We start from the raw sequence: 18,687 nt of genomic DNA, 5'->3' as shown, positions 1-18,687 counted from the left end.
CATTAATCAGCCACCGGCTGCAGATTACAGGTGATATAACACACAGAACACCCACAGCTCAAGGTGTGACCTCCAGGCACACCCTGCAGCACTCCCTTCCTCTGTCCTCCCTTCCTCTGTCCGGGCTGTTCCTCTCCATCCCTCACTGCCCACACCCTCCCCCACTGCCAGGCAGCCCGACTCCCCTCTCCTTTTGGACTCAAGTCCATGTTTCAGTAGTTCCTTCTTTTTTTAATGAAGTTTTTATGTTTCCTGATGCGGGAAGTCCAATCAGTGTCACATGTCACAGATCAAAGGAAACAAACACTCAGGAAGTCAGGTTATAACTTTTGCACAGAGTCTTTAATGGACACGTCTCCTTGAGATTCAGAGCTGCCCCTGCCTAAGAGTGACGAGTTCACTCGGGGTCTAAAACCCAGGATAATGCGATGTTCCATAAAGAGAGGCACTCTGGCCTCCCCACTCCCCACTCCGCTAGCCTCCTCTCTGTCCGCTTCACCTCACAGCAGATTTAGCAAAATCGAGTTTGTTCGGTTGCTCCTAAATGCCATGCTCTCCCTTGCCTGCCAGTTTTCTGACAAATATTTTATTTTTTTCCAATCAATTGTTTTTTTGTTTTATATTTTTATTGATTTCAGAGAGGAAGGAAGAGGGAGAGAGAGATAGAAACATCCATGATGAGAGAGAATCATGCATCGGCTGCCTCCTGCAAGTCCCCCACTGGGGATCGAGCCCACAACCCGGGCATGTGCCCTTGACCTGAATCAAACCTAGGACCTTTCAGTTTGCAGGCCGACGCTCTAGCCACTGAGCCAAACCGGCTAGGGCCTGTCCCCGACTCTACACCTGACTATCTCCTGCTCATCCTACAGGTCTCAATTTGGATGGCACTTCCTTCAAGAAGCCCTCCATGCTGCGCTCATTCAAATACTCCTCCTCTGCACTCCGAGGATGCTCTGTAGCAATGACTGTGGCCTTGTCGGTGCACTCCACTCAAGAGAAGGCACAGGGACCCTTCCGTGCACTGCACCTGGAAGAGACATTACAAATGATAGGTGCTCAACAAATACTTTTTGATGACCTATATTTAGAGTTGATTGGTTTATCTCTATTTGCACCAATTTTCCTGCTAACAACTGGCTTCCACCTCTGGGCTATCACAGACATTATGTATATGTGATTTCATGGCACTCTAACTATTTCAGGTAAATCTTACCAAGAAAGTAAATCAACAGCACCAAGGAATTCTTCCAAGGTTTTGGACCCAGGCAGAACAAATCTTTTCTACCGAACTGGCTCAAGTATGGAATAACACAGAACTCGTAGAAATCTGTTTACACTCATTTCCAAAAAATGGAGTCAAGAGAGAGAGAGGAGCTATCAGTGTATAGCCATTCACTAAACGGATGGCTTTGTTAGTATAAAATAAGAGATTGCGTAACCTGCAGTGCAGGGAGCGAGTAACATGTCCCAGTTTATCAAATATAGAATTACCAACCTGTTATCAGTTCCAACAGTTGACTACAGGTTTTAAAGAATTAAAATAGAATGCATTCAGTACATGACCTACTCAGAATGAAACCACTGTGCTCATTCACGAAGGCGCTCTGACATTGGGTGGTCTCCTGGGACATCAATTCCCCTTTCCCCATTTGCCCTTCAATTGACTCAGACTTTGCCCCCTTCAACCCACCAAAACTACCCTATCGAGTTCACCAATATCTTCCACACCGCTAAATACTGTGATCAATTCTCAGCCCTCCCCTTCCGGCTGAACGGCAGTATGGCCCAGCCGACCTCCCTCCTTCTGGGGACACTTCCTCCCTGGCCCCAGGACACCGTCCTCCCTGGTTTCCTCTACTCACTGAAGCAACTTCACAGCAGCCTCTGCTGCTTGCTCACCTCCCAGACTTCTAAAGGTGGGACCGCCCACATTTCCTGTCTCCCTGCGCCCCCTCATTGGGCGGCATCACCCAGTCTCAAAGATTCAACACCAGGCATACCCCAATGGCCACCCAATTTCTACCTGGTCCCAACCTCCTCCATTAATCCAGACTCACATATCCAACAACCTACCTCACTGGGCGGACTACCAGGCGTTGCACATTTAAACTTCAATATTCTCTTAACTTCCTCCTCCCGCACACACTTCCACCTCTCCACAGACCAATCCTTCCAACTCCCAGACCAAAACGTTATGAGATTCCTCTCACACCAGTCCCCAGTCCCCACGCTCACCCGATTGGCCTTTCCAAATACCCAGCACACACACCTCGCGCGGTGGCCATGGCTACCACCTGGTCCAAGCATCATTGCCATAGCATCTATTTGTTTTCCAACTTATTTTAATAATTTTTTATTTTTCAACTAGTTGACATACAATGTTACATTAGTTTCAGGTGAATAACATAAAGATTAGACATTTATATAATTTAAGAAGTGATCACAATATTTCCAGTACCCACCTGGCACCATGCATAGTTGTTATGATTTTATTGACTATGTTCCATATTCTGTACTTTACATCTCTGTGCCTGTTTTTATAACTGGCAATTTGCACATCTTTTTTTAAATAATTTTATTGATTTTTTACAGAGAGGAGGGGAGAGGGCTAGAGAGTTAGAAACATCAATGAGAGAGAAACATCAATCAGCTGCCTCCTACACACCCCCCACTGGGGATGTGCCTGCAACCAAGGTCCATGCCCTTGACCGGAATCGAACCTGGGACCCTTCAGTCCGCAGGCCGATGCTCTATCCATTGAGCCAAATCGGTTAGGGCCAATTTGCACATCTTAATCCATGCCTTAACTGGCTCCCTGCTTCCATTTTTGCCCCCTCAGTCCTCTCAATACAGCCACCACTGTAATCTTACAATGTAAATCTGACATCACTCCTTGGCTCAAAACCCTCCAACAGCTCCCCCAAAACACCAAATATATAGACGGGATGCTCCCTGAGGCTCTGCACCCTCTGGTCTCCCTCTCCTCTTCCTCTCTTTCTTCTCCTGCTGCTCTTCCTTTCTGCTCACTCGGCTCCAGCCACCCTGGCCTCCTTGCTCCTCTAACATGTCAGGCACTCGCCTGTCTCAGGACATCTGCACCTGCTCTTCCCTCTGCCACGGACATTCTTCCACATGACAGCTGCACTGCCCATTGAAACCCTCCCCCGGCCACCCTGGTCACACTGCACCCCACTCCCTCTCTGCGTCCACTCTGGCCCTTCCCACAGCAAATGGCCTTTCTTTGTCCTAAGAATTCTGCTTGTTGTCATCCACCCCACTAGAGCCATGGTCAGCAAACCGCGGCTCGTGAGCCACATGCGGCTCTTTGGCCCCTTCAGTGTGGCTCTTCCACAAAATACCACGTGCGGGCGCGCATATACAGTGCGATTGAAACTTCGTGGCCCATGCGCAGGCCCATGTGCAGAAGTCGGTATTTCGTGGAAGAGCCACACTGAAGGGGCCAAAGAGCCGCATGTGGCTCGTGAGCCGCAGTTTGCCAACCACTGCACTAGAGTATCACCTCTGGAAAGACAGGAGCTCTTGCCTGTTTTACTCTCTGCTGTTTCCTCAGCTCTTGGCACAGTGCCGTCCACCGTAGGCACTCAATAAATACCTGCTGAGTGAATGCACAGTGACTCTCAGCCCTTCCCGGACTTGGTAAAAGTGCCAGTTAACGAGTCACTCTATGTAACAGATGGAGGGTGTAAAGAATCCTGTATCATAAAAACCCAATATGCAAATCAGGCAGAATGACTGGTTGCTATGACATGCACTGACCACCAGGGGGCAGATGCTAAATGCAGGAGTTGCCCCCAGCCCACAGGCCCCAGGCCAGCCAAGGCGGGTGCCAGTGCCCCCCCCCCCCCCGCAATAGCCCCACCAGTTGCCCCACAGATCGGCCCTGATTGCCAGCCAGGCCTAGGGACCCTACCCATGCACAAATTTTGTGCACCGGGCCTCCAGTTAGAGTATATTTCTCCTAATGAATCCCAGTGGCACAGCACTTCATTGAAAACCTCATTTGCAGGGCTAGAGTGTATGGGAAAGACAGGTAGCATCATTCCAGAATGCCAGGCACATGGAACTGGTATTCATTTAAAAACCAGAGATGAGCCAAAACCGGTTTGGCTCAGTGGATAGAGCGTCGGCCTGCGGACTGAAAGGTCCCAGGTTTGATTCCGGTCAAGGGCATGTACCTGGGTTGCGGGCACACCCCCAGTGGGAGATGTGCAGGAGGCAGTTGGTCGATGTTCCTCTCTCATCGATGTTTCTAACTCTCTATCTCTCTCCCTTCCTCTCTGTAAAAAATCAAAAAAATATATATTTAAAAAATAAATAAATAAAAACCAGAGATGAGAAATTAGCTAGTCTTCATGGAAATGTCGCCATGCAGAGCACCGGGAAGGATTTTTTTAAGAAAAAGAAGCTACCACTTTATAGCTGATCCTATTGAATAAAGAGTCGTGTTACTATTAAAGAATCAGGTTAACTTTGCCTGGCGGAAATCACAGAAGAAATCGCATCTATCTCTAAGGGTTGGTTGGGCCAGTGATGAATAAGGGAACGGGCCACATCATGCCTGTTGAGAAAGCACCTGCCACCCCTCCCTGTCCTGTCAGGCCCTTAAAGGGCCCTACCCACCTTGGCGCCATTCTGGTCAGGCCTTCTACTCGCTTTGGAACCCAAAGGAGACACTAATCTCAGGGACCGGTTCACCCACCCGCATAGCAATCGCAGCCAGATTGCTCATCCCGCTAAGACTTCGGCGAGGACTCCGGGATGCAGTTTGCATCTGTAACACTGATTTTCTGTCCCCATGAAAGGCTGCCCTAATCCTCTCTCGTTTACTCTGTGTTCTATGGCTTAGAAAGCGCTGTACAGAGAAGTGTCTGGGTGTCATATTCATGTATATTGCATCATTTCACACTCAAGGGTGAGGACCTGAATCTCAGCTAACACTATCCTATTTTAACACATTTCATGTGCGAAACTGCATGATATTTACACTTCATTAACATGAGACTATTCTAGTGCTGCAATGAGGGCACTTGCTAAAAAGGCTGGTTTTTTTTTAAGTGTTTAAAACAGGCAAGATGTTGGGACCATGCAAGATGTATCGTCTCCCCACTAGAATGGCTTCTGAGGTTGGTATCGTTAAGGCGGGCCCACTCTTGAACCCACAAAGCAGCTCCTCTCAGAAGTCAACACATTTTTAGTGCTCCTGCCGTGCTAAGGCACTGGGGCACAAAACCTGGACATCAGGCCCCTTCTCACCACTCCCACATTCAGACCTGTGCAGGCTTCCAGTCTGCTCCTGGCCATTCCTCTCTCAGCACTTCCTCCCTGCTCTCTTTCTCAAGGCCTCTGGGTAGCTCAGGCCTCTTCAGCTCCCACCGAGAGTCCACCCCCAAATGCCTCCTAGAGCTGGTCTTTCAGCCTCTAATCACCCCTCCCCACTCCCTATAGTGGCTCTCAAATTGTGGTTCCCGGACCACCTGAAAATTCCTGTTTTGACGCTGAAGAGTAACTTGCAATGGTCTGCTGTGTTCATCAATGTAGATGTGTATTTCTGGCTCAACAATACCTGCATGGAATTACATATTGCAATTTTAGAAATAACAGAATTAGTTAAGTAGCAAAATGAAGTTCTAGTAATAAACAGATTTACTAAATAGTTGATGAATAACTATATAATTCATTGTATTCACATCTTATAAGTATGTTTCTCACTTGGACAATTAACATCTGATCACAGCTGTCCACAGAGAGAACTGGCCGACAGATATATTTTGTTTTTCCTATGCCAAAAAAAAAAACCAAAAAAACAACTATGGACAGTTTTCTAAAAACTGGAAAGTGTTACATAAAAATCCATTTTTCCAGCTTTATTTGAAACATAAATCAGAAGACCTAGATACTGTGGGTGCACAGTCAGCTGAAATTGAGCAATAAATGTGTCTTTGTCTTTGCCACAGTCTCCACCACTCCTTATTGTCTCACATGCCCCACAGTTCAATTTCTGACATTGCCTACCTGGCCCCTGTAGGCATCTGAGTTTGCAACTCTTGTTGCAAGTCTCAGCGCCATTCCTGGTCTTCAGCCTTTACTCCTACAAGTATCTCTTTTTATTTTAGACTGACTCCCTTGGCCTTTGTCAAGGGCAGGGAGCTCCCAAACTCCATCTGCCCTGATTCCTTGTCCATGTACTAAGACAAGAGAGCTTTTTACTTGAAGCTGTAACATATTTGCCACCCTAGGTATTTCTCTTTCCTGCTTTTTCTGTCCCTCACTTCTCTTTGTATCTGCTTGCATTATTCAAAGCCCAAACCTGAGTGCTAAGTGACAAAGAATTATCCACGCTCTCCAAGTGGAATGGGGAGGAGGGGTTTACACTCTGCTCCTCTGTTAGGTCTGGAAATTCCACACAAAACCTAAACAGCCCTGAAACACTCCCTCCTCCTGTGTTTTCCTGGGGCTGAGCCCTCACGGAGCAACAAGGACTCCAGGGCCTGGGGTGGAGCCCCTGAGGATAGCAGCTTTAACTCTTCCCTGCCCACGCTATGGAAGGGCACTTACAGACCTGGGGGCATTAACTCACCCACTAAAACAAACAACCACCATCCCTACAGAAAACTTCTTCCTAACCCGTCATTCTATATTAGCTGAAAACCTAATAGACGGGAATTATGGGGGCCAGTCTGACCCACACCATTTGTTTCTGTACACTTCACGTGAGTGGTATAGACCAGTGGTTCTACATTTTTTGCCTGGCCAGTATGGCTCAGTGGTTCGGCACTGACCTATGAGCCAGGAGGTCACAATTTGATTCCCAGTCAGGGCACGTGCCAGAGTTGCGGCTCCATCCCCAGTAGGAGGCAGCCAATCAATGGATTCTCTCTTATCACTGATGTTTCTATCTCTCCCTCTCCCTTCCTCTCTGAAATCAGCAGAGATATATTTTAAAAATAAATAAGTAAATACATTTTGCCCAGCACCAGAATTGCCTGGTGGTCTGTGAGGTCCAAAAGGTTGGCGACCGCTGTGAAACACAGCATCCTGGGCCCCAGCCCCAGGGTTTGGGAGACAGCAGAGTTTCTGATTCTGTGGGTCTGGGGTGGGGCCCGGGAATTCACATGCCTAAGGTCCCCAGGGATGCTGATGCTGGAAAAAGTAAGTTCAAGAACAAGAGTGACAAGATGTTGGGAGGCACCCGTGTACGTGGCTGGAAAAGGGTGTTATGAATATCTCAGCTGACAAATACAGGAGGCAGGTACAATAGTCGAATCTCCACTTCGGGGTGCTCATTCGGAGTCCCGATCAGACAGTGCCAGAAAGAATGAAGAATTTCTCCACCTCCAAAAAGGGTCTTTCTTTACAAATCAGCTTTTTAGAGGATTCTTCGACTTGGCCTAGGGCTGCTTGTAACCAAACCCTTTCATGCCGTATGTCTCTAGACGTCGTACTCGCAAGGAATGTGTATGTTTTCTCAAACACTTATTACAAACAATTTAAGGCTTTGGTGTAGTCAGTCACTTTCGCCAACGCTGCTCACAGCCGTGTCATCTGCTCATGGTTAGTTTCAGACTCCAGTTGGAATCCATGTTAAGACGGTGCTGACAACTCTAACAGGTGTTACATCCCTGGAAGTCTGGTCCACTCTCCACATTAAACCAGTTTTCCTCTATTGCAAAGGTCATACCCCAGGCAGTCCTTCAGACATAACAGAGAATTACTCTGAGGGCATGAAAGACTGTTCCGTGAACACAAGTTAAAGTTGGAAACACAGAGAGACAGACGCGCGCGCGCGCAGGCACGCACACATCCTCGCCTAAACGCAAAAGCACTGAATTTCCCCTCCGCTGCAAATCTCTGAGAATAGGAAATAGAACGTTTCCTTTGGACTAAAAAGGTTCCTCTCAGGAAAGCATGACTCAGATGATGATGATCAGGGCCTTTGCTGATAGAGAACTCATGGGGGTTTTCCGCTGGGCCACATTACCCACAAGGTGGGGGCGGGAACTAGGTGTGCAGGAAAACTTCCAGGTTTTCCTAAGCCTGCCTACCTTCAATCCCTGCCACCTCCTCCTCCCCTACTGAGAAGGGATGCATTGTTTAAAAATGTGTTCAACTCTCACCTGTTGAAAATTTCTCAAAATACCATCTATTCGACCGAAAGTATGGTGGCTTTATTTTCTAAAGCAAAATTAAGACAGTCTGCCCAGCTAGCCTGGCTCAGTGGTTGAGTGTTGTCCTATGAAGCAGGTGGTCATGGTTCGATTCCCAGTCAGGGCACATGCCCGGGTTGTGGGCTCAATCCCCAGTGGGAGGTGTACAAGAGGCAGCCAATCAATGATTTTCTCTCATCACTGATGTTGCTATCTCTCTCCCTCTCCTTTCCACTCTGAAATCCATATATCTATATATATTTTAATTAAGACAGTCTGTCAATGGAACCAAATATTTTAAATCAGATCTCTCTACCACTTCCTTTGATTCCAATTTTTACGTGTTCATATAGGAAAAGCTTTCTCATTTTTCCTAACGACTGATCTGCATTCTAAGGAGCTGTTTTGTTCTAATAAACACAACTGTATTTGCCCTTGTGATCCCCAGGTTAAAAAAACTGTTCAATCAGCCACTTGATGTCAAAGAAAACAAACTAGGCTAAGTCCACTTTCACAAAAACCCCATTCATAGATGAATAAACAGCTTCGGAAACTGTAGCTCCCGGCAAAATGTGCCAGCGAAGAACAAGGACGTGAACAAAGCATGTGAGTGCGAAAAGACAGATTTGCTGCTCGCCATTTCCCATGACCAGAGAGGAATCGGGAGGCGGGGGGCTCAGGGAGCTCTCCTAACACAGGCAGGGAAAGAAAATGTTTATATAGCGATCGATCACTCCCACTTTCAAATATAATTTTAAAGTTGCTGGGATGGGAAGCTATCAATGAACCACTGTACCCAGACCTTGGATTCTCAAACGCTGGAGCTACCAGGATACCACCATCTCCAGAATCCCGCAGTGCCTCCCAGCTGGGCTCCTGGATTCATTTCTGCCCCCAAATGCAACTCGGATCAAGTCACTCCCCTGCTTTCCAAAACAACTAGAGGAAAAACTGCAAAGGTCTGACCAAGATAAGACCCTACACGATAAGGCCCTGACCAAGATAAGCCTCTACATGACCCTCGGTGTGTGTCTCCAACCCCACCACCACCCCACCCGCCTTCCTTAGCCTCCAGGCCTCCCCACACTTCCTTTCCTCCAACACTCCAAGCTCATCCGCACCTCAGGGCCTTGGCACTGCCTGCTTTTCTGCCTGCAGTGCTTCCCCCCTAATTTTCCCACGGCCGCTTCCTTCCTGTCACCGTGCCTCAGTATCACCTTCTCAGAGAGGCACCTCTGATGATATCATCCAAAAAAGTCTCCCTCGTCCCCAGTCACTCGCCTTCACGTCTCTGCTCTACTTTGAGTTTGTCAACAGCTGGTATTTCTTGCTCGTCTGCTCTGTCGTGTTGTTGTTGTTGTTGTATATTGTTATTGTTGTTTGCCAGCTACCGCATTACAGCAGGGACCAGCTGGACCCCTGCACCTGGCACAGTACCTGGGGCTCAGTATGACCTCAGGGATCATTTGAGTGAACAATACCCTTTTTTCACAACAGGGTGGGATCTGTCACCAACATAAGTGTTCCTTCCACGCCTTTTCCAAGGGAGCTACCACTAAACCTCTCTGTGATCCCACCCTCGTCTAAGGTCCTCCAGGAAAGTATCGAACAACGAGAAGGCAGAAGATGGAGTTGATTTCACTTAGCGCCCGTACACCAACGGCAGGGAGGATGGACTCGTCATCCATTGTTAGTAGGCCTGCGAAAGGTAGCACTCACATGCTGCTGCGTTATGCAAAGTGCTGTCCCCATAATACCTCTCCTAATTCTAACGAAAGCCCTGTGGGTTGGTGATCATCAGTCCAGTTTTACAGAAGAGAAACCGTAGGAAGGCTTGGAGGAGATAATGTACTGACTTACCTAAGCTTCGAACCAGTTAGTGCCAGATACAGAATTTGAACTCAGTTCTATTGTATTTCAAAGCCTGTGTTTTGTTCACTCTGAGTGCCTGACAGTCTCTCTCAAGGCCGTTAAAGTGAAGAAGCTGTGAAGAATCAAAGGCAAGCAGGAAATGGGGCCATAAAAGTTGCAGATGTGGCTTAAGAAAGTTAAATGCATTATGTGTGTGTGTGTGTGTGTGTGTGTGTGTGTGTATGGTTCTACCAACCAGAAATGTTCACTGTATCAGACAAAAAATTTGTAATAGAACACTCAAAATAAAAATAACAATTAGAGTCAAATGATTCATTTCATTGCTGAGTTGCATTCTGTAACAATAAAACACAACCAACTCCAATAAAAACAAGTAACTGGCAGTATCGCAAATGCAAAAAGGTCAGACCAAAAATATGTAGAGAATTTTTTAAAAATCCCTGCCTACGCTGTGGAATTAAAAAAGAAAACTTAAGAAAAGGTATGTGTCCCAGGAGTGTAAATCCTGAAGGGCTCACCAGGAAACACAAGTCAGGAGTTCTTTGAAGCCGCTCTTTCCTCACACTCGGTGCCTAGACGAGAACTGAGTGCAGCCAGAGGAAGCAGGACTGGAAGGACAACAGGACAGAAGCCTGCTGTCTGGCCCAGCTCCTGGCTTACTGTCCAAAAGCCTCCGTTTCCTCATCTACATGGAGATGTGCCTTCGCTGTGCACCCCTTGGGCTTGTGAGAAGCTGAATGGGAACAAATACGGGAAAACTCTGCGAGTGTCATGTAAGTCACACTGGCTTTGTTCATCAAACCCTAGCGCATGGCTACCCCAGTGATGAAAACGCTGGAAAGCAAGCTGAGAGAGAACATGAATGTCCCAGAGCTAGAAGGGTCACACGTGGAGGCCGTGACACGGAAGAGGTGAGCCGGGAAAGGGAGGCCCCCACAGCTCTACACAATGATGGGAACTCGGAGCAAGGCGTGCGGGGGAGCCTGAGCACAGAGAGGTCGCCTCCCAATCTCCAAGGACACAGAACTGAGACACCGGCTCGGCTCGGTACAACCCACACTTCCCTGGTTATTTATTCCCGAAATGACACTCAGTGTCGTTTTCCATCAACAACGACATCTCCCCGCCCAAGTCAGCTAAGTGTGGTGAACACCAGGCAGTGGCAGATGACCAGAGAGAGTGACTGGCCAAGAGAGGATCCTGAGAACACATGTCAACCACAGAGCCCGCCGACCACTCCGCAATGCCCTTCTTACCACTTGTCTTTAAAAAAAAAGTGATGAGGAGAACTCTTCAAATCCCAAGAAACATGCAAGAATGCTCAGGGGAACTATCTCACGGGGTTGCTGAGAATCGCCGGAGGCTGTTGCTAGGTGGTGCTCATAGATGTAAGCGCTCACCGGAAGACTGTCTTGGCTTTCATTAGTGGCCTTGCCAAGCATCGCTGCAGAACTTAAATAAGAGAGATTGAGCCGAAACCGGTTTGGCTCAGTGGATAGAGCGTCGGCCTGCGGACTGAAGGGTCCTGGGTTCGATTCCGGTCAAGGGCATGTACCTGGGTTGCGGGCACATCCCCAGTGGGAGATGTGCAGGAGGCAGCTGGTCGATGTTTCTCTCTCATCGATGTTTCTGACTCTCTATCTCTCTCCCTTCCTCTCTGTAAAAAAATCATTAAAATATATTTTAAAAAAAAAAAAAAGAAAAGAGAGATTGAGCCCATGTCGGATCGGACAGAGCACCCGCCCATGAAGTGTGAGACAAGTTCCCGGCCGCATGCTGAAGCCATGTGTCTCACACTGCAACGCACACGGACCGCCGGGATCTAGTGAGCATGCAGACTCCGATGCACTGGCCTGCGGTTCTGTCTCCAGCAATCCTCCTGGACCAGTCATGGACCAGGTGCCCAATGGGTCGCTGTCAACAGCGAGAGCCAGTCCTAATGCTATGCTCACTGGAAGTCCAGCGACTGTTAGAAAAAAAAAAGTTGAGCCCTGGCTGGTGTGGCTCAGTGGAATGAGCATCATCCCATTCACCAAGAGGTCACTGGTTCAATTCCAGGTCAGGGCACATGCCCGGGTTGCAGGCTCCACCCTCAGGAGGGGGCATGCAGGAAGCAGCCAATCCACGTTTCACTCTCATGAATGTTTCTCTCTCTCCCTTTCCCTTCCTCTCTCTCTAAAAAAATCATCCTGGCCAGGGTGGCTCAGTGGTTGAGCGCTGATCTATGAACCAGGAGGTCATGGTTCAATTCCAGGTCAGGGCACATGCCCAGGTTGTGGGCTTGATCCCCAGTAGGGGGTGTGCAGAAGGCAGCCCATCAGTGATTCTCTCTCATCATTAATGTTTCTCTCCCCCTCTCCCTTCCTCTCTGAAATCAATAAAAATATATTTAAAAATAAATAAAAATGTTTAAATCAATAAAAACATTTTTTAAAAAGAATAAAGTTGAGAAAATACGCTTGCATGTTCATGATATTGGCGAGAGGAATCTATCACACAACTAGCCAAGACCCTCCTGACCAGCTGCAAGTCCTGGCCTGGGTCCTCTGAGGGGGCACATGGCAGGGAAATGTCCTCAGCACTGACTGGTGCCCCCGATACAGGACTCAACCTTACAGCAGACCTGGCTACAGGGCAAAAGAGGAGAGGAAGCAATAAACACAAGGAGTGGTGGTTGACTCAGAGCTCACGTATAGTCAGGAGTGGAACTGGGGTATGAACCCAGAGTCTCATTCCAGAACCCGCACTCTCACCACTCAACCACTGCCCGGTACAGGCCATGCAACGAAGTGACAAGGGAGGAAGGTATTTAAGAGCAACGGCACTTATAAATATGGGGCCCTTAGCGAATTCATTCATTTTCTCTCTCTCTCTCTCTCTCTCTCTCTCTCTCGCACATAACGGTTCGTGTGCCTCACCGGGTTTCCTGAGGATTAAATGAAGTCTAAATACAGCACTTCACCCAGTGTCTGACACATAATAAATGCTTCAGGGAATGTTTTCCAATTATCATGATGAAGAGAACTTTACTGAATTATTTGAAAGGCAAGGTGCCATGAACTATGAATTAATTTGATTTACAACTAGCTTTCCTGACATATACAAAATATGTAGATCACACACACACACCCTGGACAACTCTCCTCCTAACACATGGTATCAGTAACTCCCATCGTGGGAACCCTGAAGGCCTAGCCATCAGTAGGTGAAGATCCAGAGTCCCCTGGCCAGACCTCCTGAGAAGACGGCATGAAGCCAAACCGCCTGGGGTCACACTCCGCCCTGTCACTTCCCAGCTATGCGACATCCGTCAAGGTACTTGACCGATGCCTCAGTCTCCTCAACTGCAAAATGGAAATCATAGTTCCTAGCTCGAGTGGTTGTGCACATGAGATGAACTAATCCTTACAGTGCTCGGACCTGTGCCTGACACATTCCAATATTTAGTGAGGATCTACTGTGATGATAAATGGGTGACAGTATGGCTAAGATTAATACAAATAATAATAATCATAAAAAACAGACGACTTAATTCATTCTGTAGACATCAACCTTCTTCCTAACACAGGTACCTGCCTAACGACGTCAATATGAGCACAGGCTGCAGACTGCGGTGGGGTTTAGATAGTTCTGAATCCAAAGCCTTCTCCAGGCTCAGAATCACCCCAGGCATAGAACCATGCAATACCAAGAGTGGCAAAGTCTACAGGAAGAGCTGCTTATCAGTAGCATGTATTTATAAAATGGGGGGTGAGTAGAGAGGTTGGCAAAGACAGCTAAAAATAGTCCTATAAGCAAACGTGTTTGCATACATCCATAGTCCATTAAAAAGTCAATACTTTCACATCACGACTAGGTGAAATATTCAAGACAGGTACCGTGCAATTTGGGAGCATGTCGCCTCTTGTCATCTAAGAGTTAGCCACATACTCGCTCCTTTTACCTTTCCTATGTTCTCACACAGAAAGTCTGGAGGCCATTCTATAAGGTTGTACTTAAGGGTCCAAAAGGGCACAGGCATCTGTATAAAGCTGCCACATGCTCACCACAGGTATGTAACCTAATCAGTATCCAACCCAGGCACCCACAATCGCCGTCAGGTCAGCGGGAAACTTTCCCGGATGAAAGCAATCTTGGACTCCAAAATCACTTTAACGTGCTCTTCCTTTTCGATGCTAAACAAACACAACAGGATGTGAATGTACACTTCTCTCCCAATCCCAAGAGGAACCAAAAAAAAAAGACCAATCTTGAGGGTGTGAAGCTCTCACTCCATATCTTCCTGTGTGCCTGCTAGCATTTTTCTGGTTGTACATTATCAAGGAGGCTGGCAGCGGCTCAGGGAAGCCAGCGTGACCAGCTGTAACCCTTCCGCTCCTGGGGAGCAGTGCTGTGCAGAATGGAAGCCACAAATGGCAGCCACCTGGGGAACTGGTCAGGCGCCCATTTCAGAAGGTAAAAATAAACAGGTGAAGCTGGTTTCAGGAATACGTTGTATTTAACCCCATGTTTTGAAAATACTATCCCTTCAACGTGTGATAACGATTCAGAACTACTAACGGGATAGTGTGCACGCCCAGGCCATGTGCTCTTCACAGTTACAGAATGTCACAACTCCCACCAGCCACATTCCAAGGACTCAGCAGCCACGTGTGGCTACCGGCTACCATGTTGGATAGAACAGCTCTCAGGGTCAAAGACGGCCAAAATCATCAGCTTCCTCGGTTGCCTCTATGAGAGACTCACAGGTAAAAGAGATCGACCAACGCAGTCTGGGCGAGTCGCTCGATGGGGAACAAACCCCGTTTCAAAATAGGCTGTGGGTATTTTAAGTTAATGTTGGTACCCAGCACTGACAGCTGCTAGTTACTTTTTACCCAATGCACAAGTATTTGCTGTTTTCACCTTTGTTTTTAAGTAAGAGCCCAGGTATTTTTGGCTGCAGGACAAACCTTCTCAGGGGAGAGTGTAGCCTTCCCCTCTCCCAGAGGAGCAGGAACCAGGCAGACACCCCCACGGACAACTCCCCTACATCCCACCCCACGAGTTCTCCATCCACCACCTACCGCGCGCGAGCAGGAGGAATGAAGGGCAGCCAAGCTGTGTTCAGGACGCCCCAGCCACGGTGAGGCGGTTGGAAAGATGACCTGGTCTTACCAGGTTACCACCTCACAGGCTTACTGACATGACCAAGGGCAATAGCTTGAAATAGAGACGCTGAGTTGGGTGGCGGGGGCAGTCAGGGACCCATGAAAATACTGGTTGAGCTCAGTTCTCTTGGAAGAGTACAGGGGCCTGAGAAACCTCTATCCCCTTTTCCTGGAAATCTCCGGAAAGTCAAAAGTACGCGCGCGACAGCTCGGAGTCCAAGCTTCTCCCCCTGTCCCATCCCCTTCGCCTCCCCGTCCTCCTGCTGCCCCTCGTCCCAGACACGGCGTAACTCGGGTGGCGGCTCACACACGTTTCCTCTTCCCGGGGCTTCCCTGTGGCCTCAACACGCAGCGCCCCCGAGTCCCGGCGCAGAAGTTCCCGAGTCCCGGGGAGCCCAGCTCCAGGTGGCTCGCCGCGCGCAAGCCTCGCTACTGGCTCCTGCGCCGCCCTCTCTCCTCCAACAAAAACAGGGGCTGGCGAGCGGCGGACTCTCCCGCCGCCGGTCCCACCGCCCGCCGGGCAGCGGCGTTTCCGAGGTCCGGGGGGGAGGCACCCACACAAAGGCGCCTTGTGCCTCGCGCTCCAGGACGGGCAGCGGGGACGCAGGGCACCGCATGCTCCCCCTCCAGGGAAAGGCATCGCTACTCCCTGATTTCAGCAGAGGGCTCCCCTCGGCTTGCCACGACCGCCACCCCCACGCCAGAGCCGGGGGCGCACAGGCCCCTCTGGAGAAAGAAGTTCGCATGGTCACCGCGCGGCGCCCTCCACGCATCTCGCTGGCAACCAGGGCTGCGCACCCCCACCCCCTGCGCCAGCTCCCCGCCCGCCCCGTCCCCGTGGCTGGAGACCCCGGGCCCCCCGTCCGCTCACCTCTCGTCCAGTCCACCACTTGTTTGGGGCTCCACTTGGTCACGGGTTCCATGGCCAAATTCTCGCTCCCAGCGGGGCTGGAGTCGGCGGTCAAGTCCTGCTGCCCGCGCCCGCGGTCCCGCTGTCCCACCAGGAGGGCGCGCCCCGCGGTGTCCCTGCGCCCCGTCAAGGCTGCATGGCCGCGGTCAGCGGGTCACCCCAGCGCGGCTCCGCCGGGCGGCGCGGCCCTCTCCCGGCCACGGGACACACCGCGGCGGCGGCCCCAGCTGCCACCGTCCCGCCGCTCCTCCGCCTCCTCCCGCCGCGGCCCGAGCCAGACAGCGGCGGCTCCCTGGCGATCGCAGGCCCCCGGTCCTCTCCTCGGCCTGGGACCCTCCGGGCCGGCCGCCCCCCGCCGATCCTCTGCGCCCACGGCCGGGGTCACTGCCCGCGGCGCTCGGCTCCCGCTGCAGCTCCTCCTCCGCGCGGCGTGCTCCCCGGTCCCGCTCCGTGCGCCGCGCCCGCCGCAGGTCCCACCTCCGCGCCTCCCTCCGGGCCGCGAGCAGAGCGGAGCCGGCGCTCGGGTTACAAAGTTTCAGCTCCGGCCGCCGCTCCAGGAATAAAAGGGGAGGCGGGGCGAGCCCAGCGAAACTCGTGGGCGGGGGTGGGGCTGCCCGAAACGCGCGCTCGGGTTACTTTCCCTCTCCGAGCCCTGCGCGCGCCCCGGGCGGCCGGGCGAACTTTCCTTTTCAGGGGGCGCACGGGAGACGTGCGTGCACCCCGAAGAGCCCGATTGAGGCGCTGCCCTGTGGGCAGCAGCACAGTCTGCCTCGGTGTGAGCAACAACACACTCAAAACAAACAGACAAAAGGCGGATCTGCGCGTCCCGTTCGTTTTAAACTCTTTGTATCGCTATTGCTCTGCCATGAGGCCTTCCTTGTTTGAAATGTCTTGCGGTAAAATTATTTTGGATAACAGTGGCCATTTAAACTCACTTCTCTTTGAATGCTACTGGTTATATATTGCCGTATTATATATTCATATTTGCAAAGTGAGCTAATGCACTTTCGGATTAGTCATCCATGATGAAGGGAAGTTGTCAGCCACTATGCCCCCACCCCCAAAAGTAGCATGTGCACAATTTCGGCGACTGACATGAGGAGGGTCCTTCCACATTCATGAGTCTCAATCTGGGGCCAGAACTACCCCTGGTCTGAGGGAAAATCCAGAAGTGTAATGTTTACCTTTCCTCCTTCAAGCTCCCCTCTTCCCCCCCCCCCCCACCCCACCCCCCACTCCCAGCTCCTCTACAGCCCCAGTGAGTTCTACCTCCTGCTCATAGAGATTCTTTGGCACTTAATGATTCTAACATTCAACTGTGGCTAATATATTTACATCCTATGCTTGGCCACTGTTAACCCTTTGAGGGCAGACCCTACCTGATACAGAGCTTTCTCTCCTCTCCCACTTCCTGCCACCTAGCTGATAGCACCTAGCACGAACCCAAAGGTGTGGTTGGTTCTTACTCATTCAATACATATCTGTGAGTGCCGCCTATGTGCCAACCACTACTCTCATTAAATATGTGTTCAATTAGTGTGATATGCACTGTTGATACAGGTCTCTTTGGATGCACATGCTGAAGAGATGGCCAGCAGCAGGCCTAGCATCCGCTGTATGGTGTGGTGAAATACAGTAAACAGGAAGAAGAAACATCTTAAAAAGGAAAACAATATCAGACCCACCGTCCATGAAATTTATCTAGAGGACTGAGAAACCACAACAACACAGATATGCAGCTATCAAATTCAATGATTTTTATTTTTTTTAACAAGAGTTATTGGCAGACCAGGAAACTTTGCAAAGGCAATGATAAAATTCCTGGTAGAGTAGTTGTCCTTAAAAAATATTTTTTTAACTCAATAGCATCAATTGTTAGGTATCTTTATGGCAATAAGTTGGGAGAAGAATCTTGACATTTGTCATGGAAAAAAATTACATCTTTAGTTAGAGCAATCACTATATGTTGTGTCTTTTTATGATGATGATTAAAGTGACCACATAATTTATCTCCAAATCAAGACATTCCTAAATATGAGAGGGGATCTAACAATACTTTGGAAAAACATGAATAAGTTGGGCCATAAGGTCCCTGTAATTATGAAGAGAGGCCAAGTGTTAATGACTTTGCCATAGAATTTTATTTGATGTTTTCACAATGTTTTCAAGTGCATTTGCACTGCTCCTTACGGGAGAGTTTACAGCTAAAACTCTGATAGCCAAGCAAAAGTTTGCTAAATTTCATCCCATTGGGTCAATACACTGTCTGCACTCAGGACATAAACACGTCATAGCTAAAGAGGAAGGCCATGCTAAGATCTCCAACCGGAACACCAATTACCTATCTAAATGAATTAGCGTTCTGTTTACACTTCCAGTCCTGAAGGCTAATTACTCTTTAAATAAGGCCTTCTACCTTAATTACAGCTGTGAGCCTGTGAAAGTTTTGGGGAGGCCTGCCTTCTTGGCTGAGAGGCAAACTTGAAGACATCCAAGTCATGGCATAAAGGCAGAATCTTAGGACATTAAAGTGGACACAGAACGATCATTTAGAGCTTTGCTGAGTTTTCTCCTCGGCTAGCTGTCG

General features: G+C 49.3%; 1 protein-coding gene across 3 annotated transcripts in view; it reads right to left on the bottom strand.

Moving 5' to 3' along the window:
* Positions 1 to 16,599, bottom strand: part of CNKSR3 (CNKSR family member 3) — a 74,964-nt gene extending 58,365 nt beyond the window's left edge. The window contains exon 1 of one of the 3 annotated variants that reach the window (XM_070417433.1): positions 16,062 to 16,599. In XM_070417433.1, coding sequence (XP_070273534.1) covers positions 16,062 to 16,113 — 52 coding nt within the window. In that variant the 5' untranslated portion in view covers positions 16,114 to 16,599. The remainder of the gene's footprint in view (positions 1 to 16,061) is intronic. The other 2 variants (XM_070417431.1, XM_070417432.1) reach the window with 2 other exon arrangements.
* Between the last annotated feature and the right edge of the window lie 2,088 nt (positions 16,600 to 18,687).

The sequence above is a fragment of the Myotis yumanensis genome, unplaced genomic scaffold (assembly GCF_028538775.1).
Source record: "Myotis yumanensis isolate MYYU_CA2020_CCGP unplaced genomic scaffold, mMyoYum1.0.hap1 SCAF_6, whole genome shotgun sequence".
NCBI lineage: Eukaryota > Metazoa > Chordata > Mammalia > Chiroptera > Vespertilionidae > Myotis > Myotis yumanensis.
The sequence above is the reverse complement of the archived record's forward strand: the minus strand, read 5'-3'. Positions and strand labels throughout refer to the sequence as shown.